This window comes from Megalops cyprinoides, chromosome 4 (assembly GCF_013368585.1).
Source record: "Megalops cyprinoides isolate fMegCyp1 chromosome 4, fMegCyp1.pri, whole genome shotgun sequence".
Taxonomy (NCBI): Eukaryota; Metazoa; Chordata; class Actinopteri; order Elopiformes; family Megalopidae; genus Megalops; species Megalops cyprinoides.
The window spans coordinates 22186743-22210876 of record NC_050586.1 but is presented as its reverse complement, the minus strand read 5'-3'; the positions used below and the strand labels follow the sequence as shown (position 1 = coordinate 22210876).

At 43.8% G+C, this 24134-nt stretch overlaps 1 protein-coding gene across 1 annotated transcript in view; it reads left to right on the top strand.

Moving 5' to 3' along the window:
- Positions 1-24134, top strand: part of ikbkb (inhibitor of nuclear factor kappa B kinase subunit beta) — a 28755-nt gene that overhangs the window by 3288 nt on the left and 1333 nt on the right. Inside the window, exons 3-21 of the mRNA XM_036526710.1 lie at positions 2891-2985; positions 8046-8163; positions 9054-9123; positions 11473-11561; positions 12767-12856; positions 13130-13254; positions 16060-16164; positions 16653-16782; positions 17204-17398; positions 17589-17703; positions 17971-18094; positions 18371-18522; positions 18758-18819; positions 19587-19690; positions 20308-20357; positions 20622-20721; positions 22011-22158; positions 22539-22657; positions 23830-23929. Coding sequence (XP_036382603.1) covers positions 2891-2985; positions 8046-8163; positions 9054-9123; positions 11473-11561; positions 12767-12856; positions 13130-13254; positions 16060-16164; positions 16653-16782; positions 17204-17398; positions 17589-17703; positions 17971-18094; positions 18371-18522; positions 18758-18819; positions 19587-19690; positions 20308-20357; positions 20622-20721; positions 22011-22158; positions 22539-22657; positions 23830-23929 — 2091 coding nt within the window. The remainder of the gene's footprint in view (positions 1-2890; positions 2986-8045; positions 8164-9053; positions 9124-11472; positions 11562-12766; positions 12857-13129; positions 13255-16059; positions 16165-16652; positions 16783-17203; positions 17399-17588; positions 17704-17970; positions 18095-18370; positions 18523-18757; positions 18820-19586; positions 19691-20307; positions 20358-20621; positions 20722-22010; positions 22159-22538; positions 22658-23829; positions 23930-24134) is intronic.

Below are 24134 nucleotides of genomic sequence, written 5' to 3'. Positions count from 1 at the left end.
GTACAATTCTTACACACTCTGTAGCCCACTTATGCATGCATTAGTGCTAAGGAGGCTAACCATTTTGCTCAAGGGCAGAACAGCCAATGGGTTTGTTATGCCCACAGTTCTGTTTCCTCGCTGTTCAGCCTAATGTTCATGGAAACATACTTTTCTCTTTTTACCAAATAATAATTGTCTTCCCCAAGGGAGACATTTGCCTGGAAGTGATCCTTGATTGATCACATGACACAAACCACAGCCAACCTGAAATGTCCTCAAATTGAGCTCTACTTCCTCTAAAATCCCTGATGACTGCTCCACACTACTGCCTGTATTACAGCAGGGCCTTGCCCTTTCCTGTGTTTCACTCTATGTATGCCTTGACGAAGCCTTTCGCTGTACTCAGTACAGTTTTAGGATGCGTTGTAGTGTACAGGAAATCTACTCAGGTTTAGGGCAGATTTTTGCCCATGATCTCATCCTCCAGTACAAAAGCACCACCCTAACACGACAGTGGTTCCGGTCACAGGATGATGGGCTGGTAGACTTACACGCTACGGTTACCTCTTTTCGCACCTCCTGTAGGGATGCTCGCTTTCCTGTCTCTGACCTGGGCATCCTACAGGGCTTCCTCTTACTTTTCTACAACATATATAATGGGAGCATCATTCAACCTTTTTTGGGTGCAAACCCCCCCCCCCCCCCCTACATGAAAGTTTTATGAACAAGCATTAAAGAGCAAAATTTACCAAGAGGAAACGATTTGATCAAATCATTTTTTTAGAACATCCTAGTCTTCCTTCATGTGTGTTATGTACAGTAGAGCACAAATGGACATGTTTCAGCAATGGGCTACCCTTAGTGTTGCACAATGTTGAAGCACACTGTGCCCATAGTGTTTTAATGATTGATTAATAAAGAGGGGGGGCATTTCCCGATGTCTCTCAATGCACTTTATTAATGTGTGATTATTAGGAACAGACCATCTCGTTACACCTCAGCTGCAGCAGACACTCTACTGGCCACAGCATGAGACATGCAGATTTTAAAGGACACTCCCAATTTAAAGGGGTAGGCTGTACAGGAAAATGTTTCAGTCCCGTTTGAAATGATATGCACGGGGGTATATGTTTATAAGAGCATGTGAATCTCAGTGTCTCATTTTTTAGTAAGGCCAACTGATGCTTAGAGTTTGACAAGAGGCTCATTTACCCTCTGTTCCCTCAGGAGCCTGCCCTCTAACAGGTTACTCAGAGCCCCCCTCTTTAACCAAGGCCAAAGTAAAACATGCAAAACACAGAAGGTTTTCCACTTGTTCTTACACCACTTAGTCTGCAGCTGTGTATAATCATCAAAATCTGAGTAGATAGACAAGAGTTTTAAAATAAACAGAACAAAACTTAATGTTCTCAGCCTTTACCCCTTGTAAATGTGTGGAGCAGGCTATTCTGATCCCCACTGTGGACAAGGCTATAAGGGCCTTCTCACACATCCCACAGACAGGATATGACAGGGGGGAAGGATCTGAGTGTTGCACACGTGTGGCCGCGCCCACAGGCATTATGTAAGGTTGATTAATTTCCTTTGCATGTTTCCTGGATCCTTGAGTGCAATAATTAGGCCAAACAAAAGTATCAGTGGGAAAAAGAAGAAAATAGGATGGTGACACAGCAATGATGTAATGTCTTAGGATGAAAGGCACTGATTTCCCATGAAAATGATTTCTGACGAATAGCTGCAGGTACAATATTGTAGAGCCTGCTATTAATAGCATTCATATCCCACATACAGTTCTCCAAACTGAAACAAAGAACATCTGTATTTGTGGGTGGACAAGCAAGATAAAGTGGGGCCACAGACCTTGGTTACCAGTTAGTGGCACTTTCACTCGCCTGATTAGATATTGCTGTACATTTGCTGTTGTTTGGCCCGCTGGTTTCATTCACTGTTGCAGACTGCAAGAGCTACCTGACTGCTTGTTCTTGTCACTGATGCACTGTTGATATCACCATGTCAGCTTTTCAATTTTTAATCCTGAGCTAGGATTAATTAAAAAACTGACTTGCTCATTAATCAAAGATCACAAACCCAGTGAACTCATTTGCGTCTGCTTGGAATTACATAACACTTACTGGTTTACAGCGGCAGACTCTCTTATTCTTGGCGACACACATTGTTTGCAATTCTGCATTGTACACATTCTTTAAAACCTTTTATATGGCTGGATTTTTAACTGCCGCAATTGAGGGAAAGTGCTTTGCTCAATCATACAGCCTCACTGTCCCACCCAGGATTCAGCACACAGATTTTCACTCCACTGACCCTGTTTATGTAGGTTTAACTATGTACCTCTGACCTTGTCTGTGAAATGTCTGTTTTACTGTGTACTGTGTTTGTCTGTTCTTTTTTTTAACACATTTTCTCTTCAGACATCCTATATGCAAACAGATTTCATATTCATCCTCACCTATAAACCATTCATTTTCGTTTTTATCTTTCCTGGGGTACCTGGGGTATTCTAATACGAAATGGTCAGTTTCACCTTCTGCACAAGTCGGCATAGGACATAGCCTTTTCGTCACATAACAGTTCCATATCACAACAGCTTGTACTGGTGACCTTGTAATAGCTATTAATCAAGCAATGTCTTGCATGTTTGCCAATTTTATTAATTCATGATGTTCTTTGCACAGTGGTCAGTCTCCAGTCTTACTAGATGGACCCTTGCACATCATCAATACACACCACACCACCAGCATAAATACTATCTAATGTTAAGTGATAATTGATTTATTTAAAATTTACATTTTGTTTCTCCCTGCAAATCCCTGACTTTGTTGGTATATATTTAACTCTGTACCATCTGTCTCTGATCCTCTCTGTGTATTTCTGTTTGTGTGAAACACAGGAGACCAATGAGCAGATTGCCATTAAACAGTGCCGGCAGGAGCTGAGTGAAAAGAACCGGGAACGGTGGTGTCTGGAGATCCAGATCATGAAGAGGTAAGGCGAGGGGTTGGGCCCACTCAGGGGCACCCCAGAAAACCCAACACCACGCTGAGTCTGTTATACCCTGTAGGAATCAATGACCTGAATACAATTTTTACATAGCCATTCAGTCTTGTATGGAACAGCAACTATGGACACTGCCTGTCAATGGGGTAACGCATAAATGAATAATGGTATGGGCAAGTGAAACGTATCATTAAGGAATAATACAGTTAAAGGATGCAAACAACCTGATGGCATTATGTAGTGAGTGGTAAAAATAAAGGGGAAAGTATTAAGATCCTAAGGAGATGGCCAGTAATAAGAGGCTGCAGATTTTTACATCTCTGGGAGCTAGTGAACCAGAAGATCAAATGACGAAAATAGAAAACAAAGAAATGGAAAACAGTCTTCAAGTGGGGAGTGGTCTTATCGAAATGTATCAAAATGATAAAAAGAAAAAAGTTAGCAGAACATATAGTAAGAAAGAACACATTTTTCTGAAGGGGGAGGATGGGGAAAAGCTAAAGAAAAAAATGAGCAAAGATAAACAGAGCATGGAGTTTATCAAGAAGGTCAGGCAAAGAGGCTGTTGCTTTATTGGAAAGAAAATGTCTTGAGCAGGAGTTCAGGAGCAGGAGAACTATTAGACAAGGAGAAACAGCAACAGAGTTTCATGTTGAGAAAGCGTGCTGGGAAACAGAGGGGCTTCAGTGGAGAGGATAAGAAGTGGGGACGAAGAAGCAGGACATGCTCTTGGGAAAGGATAGGTGGTGTGGGCACACCCAGGACATATCCAATAAGCATGACAAAATTTAAGAGGATATCTGAGAAGAAGGTAGAAAAGAGGGCGGTGGCTGTGCATCATCTGTACAGGAGTGACTGGAAGCGGGATGACGGGGAAATAAAACGTGACTCACACTGATGGAAAAGGGTCAGTATTACAGACAGATAAAATGCTGCCAGCTTTATCAGAGTCAGACCACTATGGTACTCGGTTAGGTTACAGGAAGGTAATGTTAGCTAACATGAAGACACCACACTGATTTGCCAGTGTAATGTGATAATACCAGATCACCATGTGGTCTTTGCAGTCAGTATGTTGCTCCAGATTGCCTCAGATTCAAAGGTAGTGTGACTGGGTAAATATTGATGAAGCATACACGGATAGGTCTATGATCACTGTGATCTGAAAAGTTTCACAATGACCTCCATGACTTGTGACGGCTGCATGTTTCTGCTGTGGAAATTGTTTGTTTGTGAACATGTAACCGCTCTAAATTTGGAGAAGAAAACAAGGGAAAAGCAGTTTAAGATTCCACAACAGTAAAAATGACCAACCACATAACGAGGCCATAAAAGCCGCAGCTATTTTCATCCATTGGCTCAGCATTTATAGGCACTGACTGCAATGAGTTTCAGGACAGAAGAAGGTCCCACCAACTCCCTCTCCCAGCCTGTTTCAGGACTGGGGATCTTGGCTGCTTTTGGTGTCAGTTAGGGTGTGTGGATTATTTGTTTTTGGGTTGCAGTTTAATGGTGTCTCCTGACAGACAGACATTGTCTTAACCACAAACCCTCTTTCGCACCCACACAGAGCTTAACGCTGTGAACCACAGTACCCAAACATATATACATTGTACTTATGTTGTGGTCATTAGCACACATGCATGCCCACATACATAGACACATTTGTTCAGACATGCACTATGAACACAATGTACTCATCCTGGCAAGCAGATCCACATAGAAACCCCTCCATAAACACCCAGTTCCCCCTTTGTTGCATGCAGTTAGGTTCATTCACACGTGCGCAGCCAAATGACGTACATACACACACACACACACACACACACACACAAGGTGCTGTTAGGTTCAGGTCACCAGTGCAATAGCAGGGTGAACAGATACCAAAGGGTTTTTGCATACTTCATAAAATAAACATGTGTTTTTCCAATAATAGAAGGGTAAAGGATAAAAAATCTGCAGCATCATAAAAGAAAACAGGAACAAACTTTGCCTAGAATAGTTCATCACAACGTCTCAATATTGTTTTAAAGGGATCACTGAAGTGTGCTTTCAGAATAGTGTAATGGTCCATTGAGCCCACCTGATTGTTCTGCGTCAACCTGAAAACACACAATTGTAGTTCATGGCAGAATAGCTCCTGCTAAAAAAAAAAGCTGAGAACTCAGGGAAACCAGGCGTATACTTTGTGGTCTGCCTTAATTCTGAAATGTTTTGAGAGAGGTCTATTCAATCAGCTTATAAGGAACATAAAAGGTCATGACCATTAAAAAAAATCAGGAAATACAGAGTCATATGAGTTATTGTGACATATTCTTGGGCAAACAGGGATTTGTACTCAAGAAACTCTAGTGAAGGCATGTAAGCACGTACAATGAATAGTGTGATGCAGTAACTACTTGGCTGTACTCCAGTTGGTTCTTTGGTATGAGAGAGTGATTTCTGAAATACCCAGGGAATGGAGGTGGGTTAGGGGAGGGAACCCATGCGATGTCTCTAGATTGATCTTATTCTCTGTTTCTTTCCCTTGGTCTGGTTCAGCCTTAAAGCCCCTCAGATGAGATATGTCGTTTAAAATTTGTGTGAGCATGAAATTTTGAATTTTGAAAGTTTTTAAAACATTTTGAAATTCCACAAATTGCTATAATTGTTGAAACTTTGGAACAATAACATTTAATAATGTAATACGTGTAGCATTTTAAATGCCTTAATAGAAAGTTAGCCAGGCATGTATCTTAAAGCACACCTTTCAGACTGTAGAGATATGCACAGACACTTGAGTAGATATATCAAATAGAAAAATTCTAACATGAGGAGCGTATTTTACTGTATATGGGCTGCATTCTCCCATTCGCGCGTAAGCCCTTTTCTGCGCGCCTCCAGTTACGTGCATTTCAGTTACGCGTATTCTCCCCTGCGCGCTCCCATCTGTTTATCATATTTCCCATCACACCACTTGCTATCTTTGTGGCGTCATTGGCAGGGAATAATGTTGGTCTCATGGCTCCTGCAAGGCTATCTCTCAACACACTGTGAAAAGAATCTTTTTGAAGAGGCGGTGGTAACGAACAACACTCTGCCTCACTGTTTGGGTTAGTTATCGGTTGCCATTGGACTGTTGAAATGAGATTACCAAAGCATAGCATGGGAACAGTGTGCTTTCTCCGCTGATCGTAGATTCCTAGGATGTCATAACTGTTTTCATTTCTCTCAAAGTTATCATTGATACCATTATTATTTTTGGAATATGTGGTGTGAGTGTATCGGTCCTCTGTTTGTTAAGCTTATTATTTCAACATTGTATTTTACTGTTGACCATCTGATATTGATTTAGTTTTTGTTTTTGTTAATTTCCTCAGGTTTTATTGGACCTTTTAATGAGCGTGTTTTTGAATAATCGGTTCAGCCCATGACAATTGAGGCCACATTTCATAGTGTTATGTAACAGAAGAGAAAGAGGTTTACTGGAAGAACAGTGCGTAGGTTAGTGCTCCCACCAGTGGCAGGTCAAAAATAGAAGACAATGTATTTGTTCAACCGAATAGCAATGATAATTTTGAGAGACTTAGCCCTGGGTTTACTTTTATTTTTATTCATTTGCTAAGAAGACATTTTCATTATCACTTTTTGATAATGAAGCTGGAAGTGGCCAATTTTTCTTATTCACAGTTCTTTACATACTCTAGCTAGATATCAACAGTAGCAGTTTATGAAGTGCTCTGGCCAGGGATACATATAATGACTCATCAGGGAACCTGTTGTCCCCAGGCCAAAAGTACATCACCCTAGCCACTACTCAATAGCATGTTCATAATTGTTTAAAGATATGTTAGCAGGTGTGAATGAAGGGAAGTGGCAATAAAATGTATTTCTTGTAAGAATGCTTCAGATTAATTTTCGCCTTTTGCGGTAATCTTAGATGACTGTCTTGTAGGACTGAGTGTGCTGAAGTGTGTCCATATTAAAACGCCCATCTTGTAGAACAGGGAGATACTGTAATTCACTCCCTGCTCTCTTACCCTGTTCAGACTGAACACAGGAGACAGTAGACAGGTATAAGCGTGAGAGCAAAAACAATTAGCATTTGGTTTTTGTCAGGCCTTGCCGGCTTCTTTAAGGGCAGCTGGAATATCATGTCATTTCTGTTCCCTACTGTCTTGAAAGGCATGATGGGAAACACAAGTTATTACTTTGTTTTCCAGCTGCCAAAGCTTTTGATTGCTTTTTTATTGTAGGGAAATGCACTCGTTGCAGCAGCATTAAGTTACGTCAAGCATGAAGTTCCTGTGTGTTCCCATCTATCTAGAAACAGATGAAACTTGTCAAAGCAAGAGAAAATTAACAAATGCAGGCATGAGATGGTGACCTTTATTTATCTTATCTTCCCACAACTGGTTCAAGTTTCAGTTTTCACTGTTCAGGCTTCCTTATACAGCTGGAAGTGACAGGTAATCCATTTTATGAGGCACACACACATTGCTGGCTAGATAGTGGAAAAAAACTTGTGCATAATTCATTCATATATAAAAGAAAACGCTAAATTTCACTTTATTCATTGGTTTGTCATTGCTTTGGAAAGTGACGTTAGCCAGCTAGCTAGTTTACGACTCTTGAAGGCGCCTTTCTGGGAAAATTTCATAATAACTGTCTGCTCACAGCTTCCGAAGATTAAGGCCAGGGACTAATTCCAAAGACTGATGAAGACTTCAACCACAGGCAGTGTTAGTTCTGTCACATTCTGGGCTGATGCATTTTTGCAGAAACACATTAACCTCCAGAATGAGGAGCAAGCTGATTCTCTCTTTCACTCTCTCTTTCACTGCAGATTGACTCTCATACTCTCTCTTTGGAGGGATGATACACAGTCTCTGAGTACTCACTGTGTAGGACTGTTTACTTTGATGTGAGGCTGTTGTATAGTTCTGAGATCAGACTGAACCAAGCGTATAGGTGAACCTTAAGATCACTCTCAGCCATGCAGAGAAGCACCTCTCATTCATTCTCCCTCTCTCTCGTTCTCTCTCTGTCCCTTCGTCCCTCCCTCCCAGGCTAAATCATGAGAACGTTGTGGCAGCGCGGGAGGTCCCTGAGGGACTGCAGAAACCGGGCACCAATGACCTCCCACTGCTGGCCATGGAGTACTGCCAGGGCGGGGACCTGCGCAAGGTGGGGAAGACCCCTCCCGGCACCCCAAAACAGCACATTCAACTTCTGTCCAGCAGGCCTGGCCGAACACATAGAATAACTTTCCATTTGCTTGTGAAACCAGTCCACATATTGTGGACAGTACATGGTACATGCTCCCCACAGATTGTTGGTCTGCAAAGAGCAAAGGTTAGTCACCTTTTCTGCACAGTGTAGTTTGTTGTGCCCTGGCAACTGATGTGTGAAGGATCAGAACAAAACCAGAGGTGCCACAGGCAAGTCGTGCTTTGTGCATGCCCTTTTTCACATGCCTGATCCAGGAACGATGCTGCGAGGTGAGGTTACAACTCTGCAGAGCTAGGCTGTAAGACACATCAATGATGTGCAATATTCCTGTATGTGAGGTATTCGTCATTGAATATTGCAAATATAATCCACATTATTTTAGTAAAGATTCTTGCGCTTGCCGATTATTTTCTGTCTCAAAATGTGCCATTTACAAAATGCCTCCAAGAGAGAAACAAAAGTGCATACAAGAAGGTTAGGCTAACAGCATATTTAACCTGTGCAAATAGGTACCTAAATATTGCAGAAAGTGGAATGTGTTTCGGGGCTGCACTTTTTTTCTATGTTGATTTATTACAGTATTTGAAATGAAATATGTCTCCTACTGTGAGGAGCGCAAAGCACAGTGCCTCCTGCCCAGGATGCTTTGGTACAGAGTTCATTTGCCAGTCTACCTGCATGAGAGGGGGGTGGAACTGTAATGATGATCGGCTTGTCCTTCACGTTAGCCCCTGCAGTTGCACTCTGATTACATATGGTGGCCCATTTCAAATTCTAACAGCGTGCGCGTGGAAGCTAAGGAAAGAGGAGGCTGTGGCCTGAGTGGTTTTCGTGTCTGTCCACAGTACCTGAACGCACTGGAGAACTGCTGCGGTATGAGGGAGGGCTCCGTTCTGATCCTTCTGCGGGACATATGTGAGTAACCGCCCCTGCGTTCCAGTGTGGTTTTCACATCTTGGAACCGCACCAGCTCTCACTGAGAATCATCACCATGAGGGAGAAATCCATTAAATGGGGGTTTACTCATATCGCATTTGACTGCTTGGGATGCTTTCCAGAAATTACTTAGGATTTGCTGTATAGCTGGGTGTGGAGAAGCTGGCCAGTGCTTCTCAGAAAAAAACACAGGAGGAGGAAAATTTACAAGAAGAAAAAACAATTTTATTTATTAAAAAGTAAACCAAACCAAACCAGCCAGACTACCCAAAGGTGAGACTGCTCTTCAGCCACACACCTATTTAAAATGAGCCGGATTTAGACAGGTATGGCTCACTAACCAAATAGCCAGTTCACGTTGACAATTAAACCCTAACAAACAGACAGTGACGAGCACGTGTCACTTCATTTGAAATTTGAGATGAAGTTGAGGAAGTGATATCTATCTGTTTGTAAAGTATTCCATTTAATAAGGTGTTAAGGTGTTCCATTTAAGGGAAATGGAAAGACAGTTGAAATGAAGATCCTCACTGGGTGTGATTAAATACTTAAATATTTACTCTGAATTCTTTCTGTTCTTTTCATAATAAACTGTGTATATTCTTAGAAGAGCTCATACTGCCGAGAATTAATTTGGATTTGTTATTCCTGGATGGCTAATGGGAAAGGCTGAAAGCAAACTTCACCTTTCATGCCTCAGGGGGCATGTCTTTGTTCTCGCAGTCCAGATGATGGATTAATGATCCGAGAGTGATAAACTTCCTTCTGGTGGGGTCCGCTTGACGTACACCCCGCCCACCCACAGTCACCAGAACTCTCATTGACATCACTGAGGGCACACCCGGGCAGTGACTCTCCCCTCACCCCCGCATCATCACGATCACAGCACAGAAACACACTCTCGCCACGGCCACACACAGTCACCACATAGGATGCCAACAGGGGACGAAGACGACGCCACCTTGGCTGAACTGGCGTGGTTCCTGACACAATTTCCTGCTTGTAGTCCCTCAAATCTGACCAGCAGTTCCTGAAAAATAGAAGTCGTCCACGGGGAATGATAGACATGTTATGAGTTATGCACGAACGTACTTGCTACGCACTTGCTGATGTGCTGTCATGGGTTGCCACAAAGTTTGTTTGGAAGTGCGTAGATTAACTGTAGGGTCTGACTGCTTTCCGCAATGCACATTGATGTCCGTAATATACCCCGAATCAAAACAGCAACATATTTTGTGGGAACAAAAGTGATGTGCCTCTGAATTTTCTAGAATCTGAATTTAAGTCGTTTGGTATGTTCACAGTCCGATTACTGCCACACATGAGCTCTCTCCCTCCTTTGAAAAGAATGCAAGATAATAGCATAGTAGAACAAGTGGTGTGATTTGTAGGAATTACCCTCTTTCTAATTGCACCTCTACAAGAAAATTGATTTATGTTTATCAGATTTTATTACTGCAGTAGTGGTAGCACAGATATAGAGCACAAATGGATGGGATATGGTCAGATTGTTCCAGTAAAAATGTTTACCTGCACATTCCACTTCAGCTTTAACTGTCCACTAAAATCTGAGTGCATATCTGTTTGAGCAGAGGAGAAAACGTTTCTCACCATGGCTCTGTCAGCTGGAAAGACATTTACATTTATATTCATTCATTTGGCAGACATTTTATCCAAAGTGACTTACAAGTGAGGCAGAGTACATCACAACCAAAAAGCTGCCTAAGGAGTCAACAATATTAGAAATGCATCATCACCGCGATATGAGAAAACAGCACAAATTAGTAGTATTAAAGTAGTCATTTGAATCTGATAATGTGGTGATATTGTGTCTTTTATACATCCAACTAAATGAAACTCTAGTATGTCTGTATTTAAGAACAGGTTGTAGCGATACACACAACAGTTTTCCCCCTGATTTTCACTGGTGTAGACTGATTACTCCCCCGAGTGCCTGGCCTGATGGGTGAGTTTCAGCTTTTTGACACTGAATATTAGGATGAAGGTAAGTGATTAGAATAAGTGTAGGGGAGTGTGTTTTCATCTCAGTGCAGTATTGAATGGGAGTCACTGACTGGACGGGTGCTTTAATTACTTAATCCAGCTGTTAGTTAGCTGATCGTTTAAAGACTTTAAAATCCAGATCCTGTAAATAGGCTGTATAGGAATTTGTAAATAAATGGCTGATGCATCTTTTCACAAGAGTGGCTGACCCAGGTAGAGATGCTCTTACTAATGTTTGTGTGTGTTTGTGTGCATGTGTGTGTTTGCGTGTATATGTATGTTCATGCTTGCATGCGTGTGGGTGTGTGTGTGTGTGTGTCCCAGCCTCAGCTCTGACCTACCTGCACCAGAAAAGGATCATTCACCGAGACCTGAAGCCTGAGAACATCGTCCTACAGCAGGGAGAAAAACGAGTGAGTCGGAGTCACCCAGCTCATTACCCTGCCTGTATTTTTTACATCATTAAAACAACTTGAAGAGGGAGCATGTTTTGGTGTTTTGGTTCATCTGATTGGCTCTTATTAGCTCGCATTAGCACGGACCCCTGGGCCTCCTGTTTGGTCGGAAATGCAGCCCATGTTTACACTCATTTAGTTAATCCTTAGGGCTGTTCCCAAACAAGCACCTGGCTGTCACTATGGATACACATATTGGCATGTTGATATATGCAAAGATATTCCAATTTTAAGTTTAGTACAGATTTACTGTGTACATTAACGTCAGGTATCATTTGGGTACATACTATATTTAGCTAAATTCCTTTATAGTAGGGACTGGTAGTCAGCTGTTCTGTGGAATTACCTGGTAAATCTGGATTTAATTTATAAAGCAAATCAAAGCTTTGTCTTTGAATTAATACCAAGGGCCATTGAGTAGCTTTCTTTTGTATTGTGTCCCTTTTCATGGGACCCTGGGTAGCCACTAAGCCGTATTTACTTTTGTAGTCTTGGCCTAGAATAACCCAGGAAAATCCGATATATTGTTAATTAAACAATGTAATCTTTAATGTTACATTTAGATGACCATTCCAGGCCAATGTGGCCAGTGACACGGCTGGTCTTTCTAGGTCTGTGTTGTTATCCTTCCATCCCGCTTTCATCCTTTCCCCAGTGCAGTCTTTGCTCAGTTCATTCCCTGTCAGTAAACCACACTCCTACCCTCTGTTTAAACTCATTTCATGGATATTTGCACATAGAATGCCTCATGTGAAGAACCATCTGTTTCCAAGCATCTGTAATCCTGTGTCTCCACGGTATATACCATGCAATACCTCCCACTCTCTCTGAGCTGTGATTGGGCTACAACCCTGTGGCAAATTTCTGTGTGTCAGTTCCATGAATGGAACTGTTCATGTGATCATGTTTTATTTTTCAGTCAAATAAACAACATCCTTAGCTAAACAGAATTTCAAAAATAGGCCATCAGAAATATGGAGGCACTAATGTGTGTAGCCATGTGTTTATGTGTACGTATATACACATAAACACAAATGTACACACAAATATGTATATCCACTATCAGTACATTTAATCTTTAAGAGATTATTGCGTTCTTTGATCAAACAGTACCAAGCCTTTGGTTTAAGGTGTGCACTAACCTGCCTCTGTGTCTGTTTCAGTTGATACATAAGATCATTGACCTTGGTTATGCAAAGGAGCTGGACCAGAGCAGCCTGTGTACTTCCTTTGTGGGAACACTGCAGTACCTGGTATGGTGGCAACTTTTACCAACATCAGCGTTACCTTTTATCAGTGTGTTAGTGAGGCATAATGCCTGATGTTCTCATTTTTGATGTCTTCTCTCTCTCGGTTTGTTCTCCATTGCTTTCACTCCCTCTGTTCTCCACCTGCTTTCTTCCTCTCACACTCTTTTTTCCCCTCCTTTTTTTGCTCCCACTCTTCTCACCCTTTTTCCTTCCCTCTCTCCTCTCTCTGACCCCCCCGCCTCCACCACCCGGTCCGCGCCTTCCCTCCACCCCCAGGCTCCCGAGCTGCTGGAGCAGCAGAAGTACACTGTGACGGTGGACTACTGGAGCTTCGGGACCCTGGTGTTTGAGTGCATCACCGGATTCCGCCCCTTCCTGCCCACCTGGCAGCCGGTGCCCTGGTACTGCCCCGCCCCCCGCTCCTCCCAGCGCGTTCTTCATTGCACCACAGACCATCTCTCACACACACACACTACACGTGTGATGTTTACCTGCATCTCATGTAGGTTCAGGGCTGAATTCATTTGGAACCAAAGTTAAAAACATCACTCTCAATGGACTCATTTGTTTTAGAATAATTATTAAAATGCAGACCTTTTATGGGGGGTTCGCAAGTATTTTCAGAGTTGCTAATATTAAATGGTTTGATTCAGTGAGACATTATAGCAGAAAATGACGTTGTATGCTTCTGAATGGCTCAAGTGGCAAGTTGCTTGTCTTGTGCGGGTGGAGTCCTATGGACCAGGTTCAGAACCAGCCATGTCGTGTGTCGACAATGACTGGGAGCTCCCAGTGTGGAACTAATTAGCTCAGGGGTGGGGGTGGATAGGTTGGCCAGGCTTTCCACTGCTCTCAGGCACACTGAAATTCACTGGGTTGCTGCAGGTGGTTGGGATGACGGTGGTGGGGTAGTGCCTGTTCTCTAAATCGGCCAAGGTTTGTATGTAAAGTAGCTGCTGGCTATGTGTGTGTGCATCGGAGAATTGTATTTATCTCACAAAGGCATTCCTGCATGACTGCAGAGGTTGCGGCTGTGAAACAAGCCCAACATACAACTGGGGATTTGACACAGGGCTGCATAAAGGGGAAAAAGCAAGTAACGCTTGAGTGAAATGGTACGCAGTAACATGTCAAAATGTTGATTTTACAGGTTGATTTCTTTGAAAAACATGTGGAATGTAGAAATATTTAGAAACCTTTGTTTTTTGCAGCACACGAGGCTGTAATATTTGACGACAGAAAAATGAGTAATCGCAAAAGAATGAGGCTGAATAGTCTTTCAGCAAACTTTTTAGAGGGAAGAAAAGGACCACAAAAAGCTGCTAATGGAAAAATAGGACAGATATCCAGGGACTGTAGACAGATCCACCCTGCACCCTCCTTCCTGTTTTTCTCTTAGATTGAGAACAGACAAAAATGGAACATTTTGGTCAAAGCCTTTATCAAAGAATTTTACCTTGTGTGCCCTCTGTGGAAAACATGGCCCCCTTCTCAGTGGGTCCCTGATTAAAAAATATTGAAATAATAAGCGCGTTGAATTGTGTTATGCTTTTTCTGCTGAGTGCTCAGCTGTGATAGGCTGTGTTCCAAACAGAAATTGTATCAACACGTATTGTAACCTCCCATGGCCATCAGAGAATGACTGGAAACCTGTCTCTTGCCTGTCAGCACTGAACCTGTGCATCTGGCCCTGGTTTAGACTGTCACCCACCTCCTCTCTCTTCATCCGTCTGTGTTTCTGTGTTTGCATGTTTCTGTGAATATATGTTTCTGTGTGTGCCTCTGTCTAGCGCATACTTGTTTCTGTGTTTCTGTGTGTGTCTGCATATATGTGTTTCTGTGTGCATGTGTGTCTACGTATATGTTGCTATATGTGCCCGTGTCTGCATACATGTGTGTCTATATGTGTGTGTGGCTACATGCATGTGTGTCTATATGTGCGTGTGGCTGCACATATCTGTTTCTGGTTGTGTGTGTGCCATGTTTCTGTTGTGCATATTTCTGTGCATGTCTGTGTCTGGTTGCAGTTACACCGTGATGATAAAGAGTGTGTCTGTGAGTCACAGTCCAGTTGTTTAAATGTGTGTGTTTGTGTGTCTGTGGCTGTTCGCACGTATATGTAGTAAATTTTTGAATTCTTTATCATCTTTAGGGGGTTTATCAGTAACCGTTGTTGAAGAAATTAGACTCAACAGAAACTCAACAAAAGGGAAGACATTTATATATTAAATAATTGATGGATTGTTTAAACAAGACAATGAATGTACTGTATTAACTATTTTGGTTATGTTTGTTTTGGAACATGAAAATGGTGTCCAGATGGAGAATTTCAGACTCGACATGGAAAATGTTCACTTAATAAGATACAGTAATGTGTGTTTTTTTACCCAAAGTTGGCTGTTTGACTCCTGCAGGAAGTCAGTAGACATTATTCTTACATCTGAGACCTATTTGGCATGCCCATGTGGCTGGAGTTAAAGAACTTAAAGTTCTACATCTTCCTGCGTTTGTACCTGTGCGTGTTGCTCAGTCATCTTGTAGGTTGTATCACAGCGAGTCTACTGTGACCTTGCGGTCTCACTGTGTCTCATTTCCCCAGAGAATCTGTTTAAAGGGCTCACGAAAGTCAACAAATGTTGTTCTTGCAATAAAAGATGGATAAAAGATTGAGGGGTAGTCCCATCCTTTTAATAAAACAGTTTCCTCTGGCCCCTTTTGGAAATTATTCTGGTTTATTTATCCCAGCGAAGACTGTCGCAGATCATTAAGAGAATCTGTAGGAGAGCTATGTTTGTGGCTTGTCCCCTAATGACGGCAAACGAAAAACGAGGGGCATTTTTCCTGAAATCGATCATCGGCTCTTGTTTTTATTGAGCTTGGTTTTTGGCACGCTCATCGCGCCACATCACAGAACGATCTAGAGCAGGGTCGTGATGTTCCTCTGACTCAGTGAACTGATAACTGCAGAATCATTCTCGTTTTTAATCAGTCATCTGTCAGGATGTTTATGTACGCAGTTGTTGAAGTAAGTATGTCAGATGTGGGCGAGAAGTGTAAGTAATGTAAGTGGATGTTACCGGTCTGACACACATTTCGCCAAAAATGGTGAATGAGCAAGGAAAACACTTAAATAATGCTAAACTTGAATAATGCTTGTTTGGTGTGGTGCACCCAATGTAAAATTTCCCCCTCTCTCTTCTTTTTAGGCATGCCAAGCTGAAACAGAAACAGGATGATATCGTTGTGTACGAGGACCTTACAGGGGAAGTGCGCTTCTCCAAACACCTTCCCCAACCCAACAATCTAAACAAGTAAGAGAAAGGAGCTGAACCCCGGCGTCAGGCTTCAGGTTTTTCAGTGTCGTTGTGGGCAGAGGGCCTGCATTGCCGCAGGCTTTGGTATGCAGCCCTACGACCGTGAAATTCGCAGCCATCTTGGCTCTGGCACAGCATTCTGCATGAGAGATCTTTAAAATGATAGTGCTGCGATGAACCGGCATCCTGTCCAAACTCACAGGCCCCATAAGCTGTGAAAAGGTCACGTTTATAAGGTTTCGGGCCCCACGCACACTTAGCTGAGCCTGTTTCTGTGGAGCTGAAGTGCATACAGTGTCACAGGAGCATTGAGTGTATACCATCGGCTGGCCCTTGTGCGCTTTATCTGCAGCTGTGACTGGCTAACACGTGATATTCTGACAACATTCCGGGGGGGTGTCTCATGTTGCAGTACATGTCACATGGACTTGTGAAGGTAGGATTTGTGTTTTCCGGCCATACTGAAGCGTCTGGCTGTGTTCCAGGCTGCTGGTGGAGAAGTTGGAGCGCTGGCTGCAGCTCATGCTGAAGTGGTCCCCTCAGGAGAGGGGCAGAGACCCAGACTATGGCCCCAATGGCTGCTTCAAAGCCCTGGACCAAATCCTTGGGCTCAAGGTCAGGCCCTCTCCAAGAGCTTCCAGTTAAACTTACAGCCCTTTCCTGCACACACATACATACACACACACACACAGACATGCACATAGTCAGTAATACACATGCATTCACACTCTCACAAACACACACATTCACTAATATGCACGCATTCACACTGGCTCAAGTGCATGAACACATTTACTAATACACATTCTTTCACACTCTTTCAAATGCACATGCATTTGACACAGTTAATTTCTGTGAGTTAATTTCTATGACACACAGAATGTGGTTGGGTCAAAGGTCATCACACACTCACCATTAGAGCCATTCTCCAGAGTCTTTCTGTCCCGCTACTGTACCTTCATTACTCTTTCCTGCCTTCCCACATGTTTGTTTCTCTCTCTCTCTCTCTCTCTCTCTCTCTCTCTCTTCTCTCCAGCTGGTGCATGTGCTAAACATGGTCACTGCTGAGATCTTCACCTATCCAGTCCAGGAGGGCGAGGCCGTGGCCTCACTGCAGGAGCGAATCGCCTGCGACACTCACATCCCGCCAGCCAATCAGGAGTTGCTTCTAGAGGCAGGCCTGGCCTTGGAGCCCAAAAGCGATGCCACCCAGTGTGCCGTGGATTACAGTGTAAGAGAGAGTGGGGAGTTGCAGCTCTATGGCATTTCAGTGAGGAGAAGAGCTTAGTGCTGTGGACTTTGGGCATAAGGGATGCATGTTCATATTCATACACTACTATGGAAACTACAGTACCACAGTTTCTTTGGTGAGAATGAATCTTCTACTGGTACTGCAGCATTAATCTGCATCTCTCTGTCAGACAATTGACGGTCGCCGGACAGACCTTCCCCTGGTCTTCCTGTTTGACCGCAGCTGCAGCAACTACGAGCCCCGGTTCAGCCCTCGCCTGCTCCCTGAGAACATCCGATTCGTCCGTGAGTATATGCCCCTCCCCCTCAAACAGCACATGTCGGTCCCCTTCCTGTGTCTTTCCCACCTATGTGCTGAACCAGCGCCAGCTGCCCACGTGTGTGTATGCAGTGTGTCAGTCTACAGTTCACTCGACCATCTTTCATGAGGGTCTCTGTTTTGCCCCTAGAGGTGGGTCCTGTTGGTGGGCTCCAGGCCTTATGTAGAGCGTGACTCCCCTGCCTGGCCATTCACCCCCTGTCTGTCTGTTTATCTGTGTGTCCTTGCTGCAGAGATGGACCCTAAACGCGTCCTGCAGTACAGCCCTCTGCGCCGCACCTGGGGTCAGGCCTGGCACACCATCCGCTCCCTCAAGGAGGACTGGCAGAGGCTGCAGCAGGGACAGAAGGCTGCCCTGTGAGCCTACACAAACACGCACACGCACACACACACGAGTGCGCGCACATGCACACACACACACACACACACATGAGTGCACACACACACACACACACACGGACACGTACACCCACATACACCCACTCAGACATATATATATACACACAAACACCCACACGGACATGTATACACATACACGCACACACACATACACACACCCACATACTATGAAACATTGTCAGAGCTGAGGCAGCACTCTGACAGCCTCCTGCTTCTCTGTCTCTCGCCCTGCAGTATGAGTCTGCTCCGCCACAACAGCTCCCTCTCTAAGCAGAAGAATGAGATGGGCTCCATGCACCACTGCATGCAGGCCAAGCTGGACTTCTTTAACACCAGCCTGCACATCGACATGGATAAGTACCAGGAGCAGAGGACCACGGGCATCGGTACCACAAACATTCTCACAATGCTTTTACAACATTCACACAACTCAACACAATATGTAGGCATCATACTATACATCATAATCAGAATGAATAATATTATTTTCATAACAATATTTTAATAACTGATACTGGTAGTGGTAATACAGAGGCTCTTGCTATTAGTGACATTCACCCTAATGATATTGGCAGTAGCAGTAGTGATGAAGGCTGTAATCTCTCTCCGTCTGTGCTGCAGCCTCAGAGAAGATGCTGAGCGTGTGGAGGGAGATGAAGCAGACTGCAAACAGCTGTTGCCAGGTCAGTCTGTCTGTGCCGTTGCATTGTCTGTCTGTGTGTGCAGCGTGTATTTTGCACTCTGGAGTGACGCAGGCTTGCAGTCAGAACGAATCCTGTATTCATGCAATCCCACATGCTGGTCTGAGGAGGAGGTAGAGGTGCAGTGGTGGAAAAACAACTCCCAGGGGGGCATGACCCCACATACCAGTGGGTTCATTCAGCACCGCTCCCTTGCCCACTGTGGTGCTTACCCAGTGGACACTGTCCAGAGATCAGTGTAGCTTGACAGGAGTCTCTTAGGGAGTGTTTTAAGTGCAGCTCTTTTTAAAAAGTGAGTGCAAAACTGGACCCTAAGGCCCATATGGTGAAAGACTCAATAGGGTTGTGTTTGTGTACTGTATCAACCAAGAATTTGAAAATAGAGGCGAACCCTCTCATGTCTTCCAGTTCAGTGGTGTTTGTGAACATACAGAGCAGGAAGCGGTCGCCATAAACACAACACTCTCCTTCAGCAATTCAGTCTGTTTTTCATTGGTTAGCTGTCCACTTCACTTTGGAGTCGACTGCATGCATATCCATGATTAAGTACTTGATGTCGATGTGTTACTCTACCGATCCATGTCTGTAATGATCCATACAGTTGAAGCAGGGACACAAAATCAAAACTTAATGAAATTAAAATAAATTAAATTTTGTGCATCAGTGCACAAAAACAGACATTCTTGTTGGATTTTAGGACTGCTGTAGTGATCTGTGTGTGTGTGTGTGTGTGTGTGTGTGTACTTCAGGCAAGTGAAGTGACAGACTTGGATGAGGAGATGATGGCCCTGCAGACAGACATTGTGGACCTTCAGAGACAGCCATGGCGATGCGGAGAGACGCTGGACACACTGTGAGAGAGGGGGATGGAGAAAAACGCAAAAAGATTCATTCGAATTCATTACAATTATTAGAAATGTCCTACTTATCAAAAGTAACGGTCAAATGCATGCAAGCGCTGCATGGCCATGTTTGACAGAATCAAATCAGAGTCTTTGTTCAGGTGTTATTATTTCTTTACATTAGAAGGTGATGTGATTGAATAATATTCCACTGAATTAACTCTGTGTACATCCATTCAGGACATAATTTTGTGTAGGGTGGCTTTACAGTAATTCTTTGCCTCTGTGAGGAGAGCGAGGCAAGGAGAAAGAGAATGGATCCAAACGAAGGGAAGCATACATGCACAGTGTAGCCCACGTTTCTTCACTGAATGTATTAAATGTATATTAAAATAGGATGGGCAAGTGTGTGCGTGCGTGTGTGTGTGTGTGTGTGTGTGTGTGTGTGTGTGTGTGTGCGCGCGCGCGCGCATGTATAAATGTGCAGGCATGAGTATGAGTGAGCATGTGCGTCTGTGTTTTTATGTGAGTGTGTGTGCTTGGGTGTGATTGGGTTGGTGCTCCATGCAGGCTGAATCTTGCAATGAACATACCTGTTGATGCCCTGTTGTTTTGCCTTTCTGCGCAGTGAAGGAAAGGCAATGGAACTGTTTCGGAAACTGAGAGAGAAGCCTAGAGGTTTGTACATTTTCAGCTGAGTGTTAGTCCATTATTGGCTCCTTGTGAAAAGGGCATCTTTTACGTAGCTTACATTGACATCTACTTTTGCATCTGGATATTTACTGACACAGATAAACTGTCCCACCCCACCAAAGATCAGAACCCATCAGCCTTCAGGTGGCCGGTCTTCTTTCCTAACCATACTGTCTCTTTGCCAACTGTTACTGGTGGATAATACACCAGCCATGTCAGCCCTGCCTTAGGCCATGTTTCCCTGTTTAGACCAGCGGTGTGCAGGAGACAGTCAGGAGATCGTGCGCCTGGTGGTGCAGGCAGTGCAATTCTATGAGAAGAAACTGCGGGATTTCTACACGCATCTGAGGTCAGTCCTACACACCCGAGGTCGGTACACACACCTGGGGTCAATTGTGCAAACACCTGAAGTCAATTCTATGCACACCTCAGGTCTACACATATTTTAACAGCAGCTTAGGCCTTCTTGCTGACAATGACCATCGTATCACTATGATACAATCACTATCGGTTCATCAGTTCAGTTGATGTATGTCTACCTCAAGATGCAAATTTACTTTGCATTTTCTAGGAAGAGCTAATATTTGACTAAAGGTGTTCAGTTGACAAAAGGTGTTCATTTTGACTAAAGTGTTCATTTTTAGTAGAGTGTGCCTAGGTGTCGTTTTACTTTGTATACAGAGCTGAAGAAATGTGTTGGCAAAATGAGGAACTGCCGCTTTCAATGGTATCAGCCATTGAAGTGGTACCGGCATTTTACTGCAACAAAGAACAGGAGTGCCATGCTGAGAGAAACCATAAAACCTGTCCTGCAACACCAACAAAATCAGACAGAGCCAACCTCATTCTTGTACATGCACTACAGAGGGTTTTATGGAAGACCTTCAGCCAGGAGCTGAAACACAACTATACAGTGGTCAACCCTTATCCGCGGTTTCGCTTTCCGCGGTTTCAGCTACCTGCGGTCAACCGCGGTCCGAAAACATTAAATGGAAAATTCCAGTAATAAACAATTCATAAGTTTTAAATTGCACGCTGTTCTGAGTAGCGTGATGAAATCTTGCGCCGTACCACCTGGGATATAGCACCTGTATATGCTACCCGCCCGTTCGTCACTTATGTATATGAAAAAACATAGTATATATAGGGTTCGGTACTATCCGTCGTTTCAGGCATCCGCTGGTGTTCTTGGAACATATCCCCCGCAGATAAGGGGGGACTACTGTACCAGTTATTCAAGACCCTGAACACTCACTGACTCCAGTTCAGTCACCAACACTGGCAGTGAGTTCAAAAACGGAGGATTGGTTGCCTCCTCATATATATCACAATGATACAACCTTTATTTGGTTCCCTGCTTCCCCATTTCTCTACCTCCTGCCTGTCTCTCACACAAACTTTACTGTTATTACACAACTTGCTGCCAACGCTGTGTATTAGAACTAGTAGCAGAGGTTTGTCTCCATAAGAAAGTATTGCTCAAAGAAGGCATTGGGTTGGCCCTGTGACTAAATAGTATTTCAGAGAGCAGTACTTTGGCTGTTCTTCAGATTGAGAAAACTGAAGTTGTGGTGTAGACATTAGGAATGGAAGACTGAAATGCATAGTAAACTCTAGTGAAGTCTGTCGGCCTTTCAGCAAGACGGTGGTGTGCCGCCAGCGTGTGATGGAGCTCCTGCCTCGGGTGGAGGGGGTAGTGAGCAGAATGGCCCACAGTGAGCAGATCCTCATGAGCCTGCAGGAGAAACGGCAGAGGGAGCTGTGGAACCTGCTCAAAGTGGCCTGCGTAAGTCTGTCTGCCAGATATCCCATACCAGGGAAAAATGCTCGCACTCAAACATTCTCTCTCTCACACACACACGACCATCCTGTGCTTTTATGCAGCATCCTAATTGTTGAACTGATGTCATACCCATCATATTTTAAATAATGAATTTGGTGAGGTGGTTAGGTTTTTTCCACAGGGACGTGTTGCCACTCCTTGGCACATGCTCCTCACCTCTTGCGTGTAAGACCCATTCTCACATTATCCCCTCACAATGTTATTATTCTGAATTCATTCAGTCAGAAATTCCTGGAAGGGAAGGGGCTTTTTCGGCTGGCATGCTCACCCTCTGAGAGGCTCAGTTACCGTAGTGACCACAGCACGATATTTAACCCCCACAGAGCAAGGTGCGCAGCCCTGTGAGTGGCAGTCCCGAGGGGGGGCGCGCTCCCTCCTCGGTCCCACAGCTGCTTTCCTCCCGGCCCCCTCAATCTGCCAGCCTGGACAACTTCCAACCGCGGTGAGTCTCTGCCTGCACCTGCCCCTAGCTTTCATTCACAACCTTCAGCTCTTCTGAGCATCACCTTTCGTATTGCTCTGCTTAGAATCAGCCTTAATATCGCTGAACAGGTCTGCTTAGAAACACACTTCATATTGCTGAGCAGCTCTGCTCAGCAGTAGCCTTCATGTTGCACGCCTCTTTGCACTGAACACCGTGTGATTGAGTGCAGAGCTGCAAGGTATGAGGAACCAAAACCACAGGGAGGATACAGACAAAGAAAACAATAAGGTGTCAGTACCGTCTTACTGTTATGTGGCAGGCTTATGTTTCAGCAAAGCTTTGATATATGGCTTATCAAGCTAGCACAATGCATGAAACTTCTTCAAAAGCTCCTTTGAATTTTTTGCCACATGAGTCTTGTTTATATCCACATTTGTGGTATATTTTATCTTATAAAGGTTTTTATAGTGCTGAAATGTGAGGGTTTTATCTATGTTATCTATGTCCATGTATGAATATTTATTAATTTATTTTAATTGTGAATCAATTATTTAAAAATACTCAGTTACTTCAAAAAGTCCTTCTTCATTTGGTGTGTTCGTTATTTTGTCTACCACCTGTATGGCTGGTTAAGAATACAACAAATATAAAAATATTGCAGAGTGTGCTCCTGAAATCCCTGAAGTGGGTCTTACTCCAGCATATGCTGTCACACAGTGGACTATATAAACATAATCTATCTTAATGTGTGATCTGTGAATGTAGGACTTATGAAAACAGTAAGCTCTCCTTGAGGGGGGAAATTGACTGTGCTTTTATTTGCAAATTCCAGTTTACACAGGGCTGTTAGAATTTTTTTAAAATGTGTTGAGATGCTGTTTTAATTGTAGGTTTATCTGTTTACATTTTTCTGAGACTTTGGCTTCAATGTATTCAAACTAATTTAAATTCCCACATTAAGGGACTGAGTAGTTCTACAGAGTAGCAGTGATATTCAATGCACTGGATATAGACTAGTATATAAGTCTACCTCTGGGGCATTTTCAGTGGGTGACTGAAGGGGAGGGGCATCTGATGCCCTCTCTCAGGTAACGTCCTGTGGTCTCATGTAGTGGGGGCTTCAGCCCAGCTGTGAGCTGTATAATGTATTTCCTGGTAAGCAAAGTGTGCTGATTGTGTCTATTCCCCAGAGAGGACTCCCTGCTGGTTATTGAGGAGAGCAGGCGCTTCGAAAGCCGCTTGCAGAGCCTGGTGCAGGAGACCATCCAGGAGACAGAGAACGACATGCAGGTACCGCATGCTCACTGTAGCGTGGTCAAATAGCCGTGTGACCCCCCCCCCCAGAAGATCTCAGAGCTGCTGTTTCAAGAAGGAAACAGAGCATCTCATATGTTCCCCAAATATGTCATCAGAAAAAAACATGACTCATTGCAGGCAAGGTAAAATTCTCTCTGGTATTACTGACTCACAGCAGTTCACAGGGATACTGAACTCC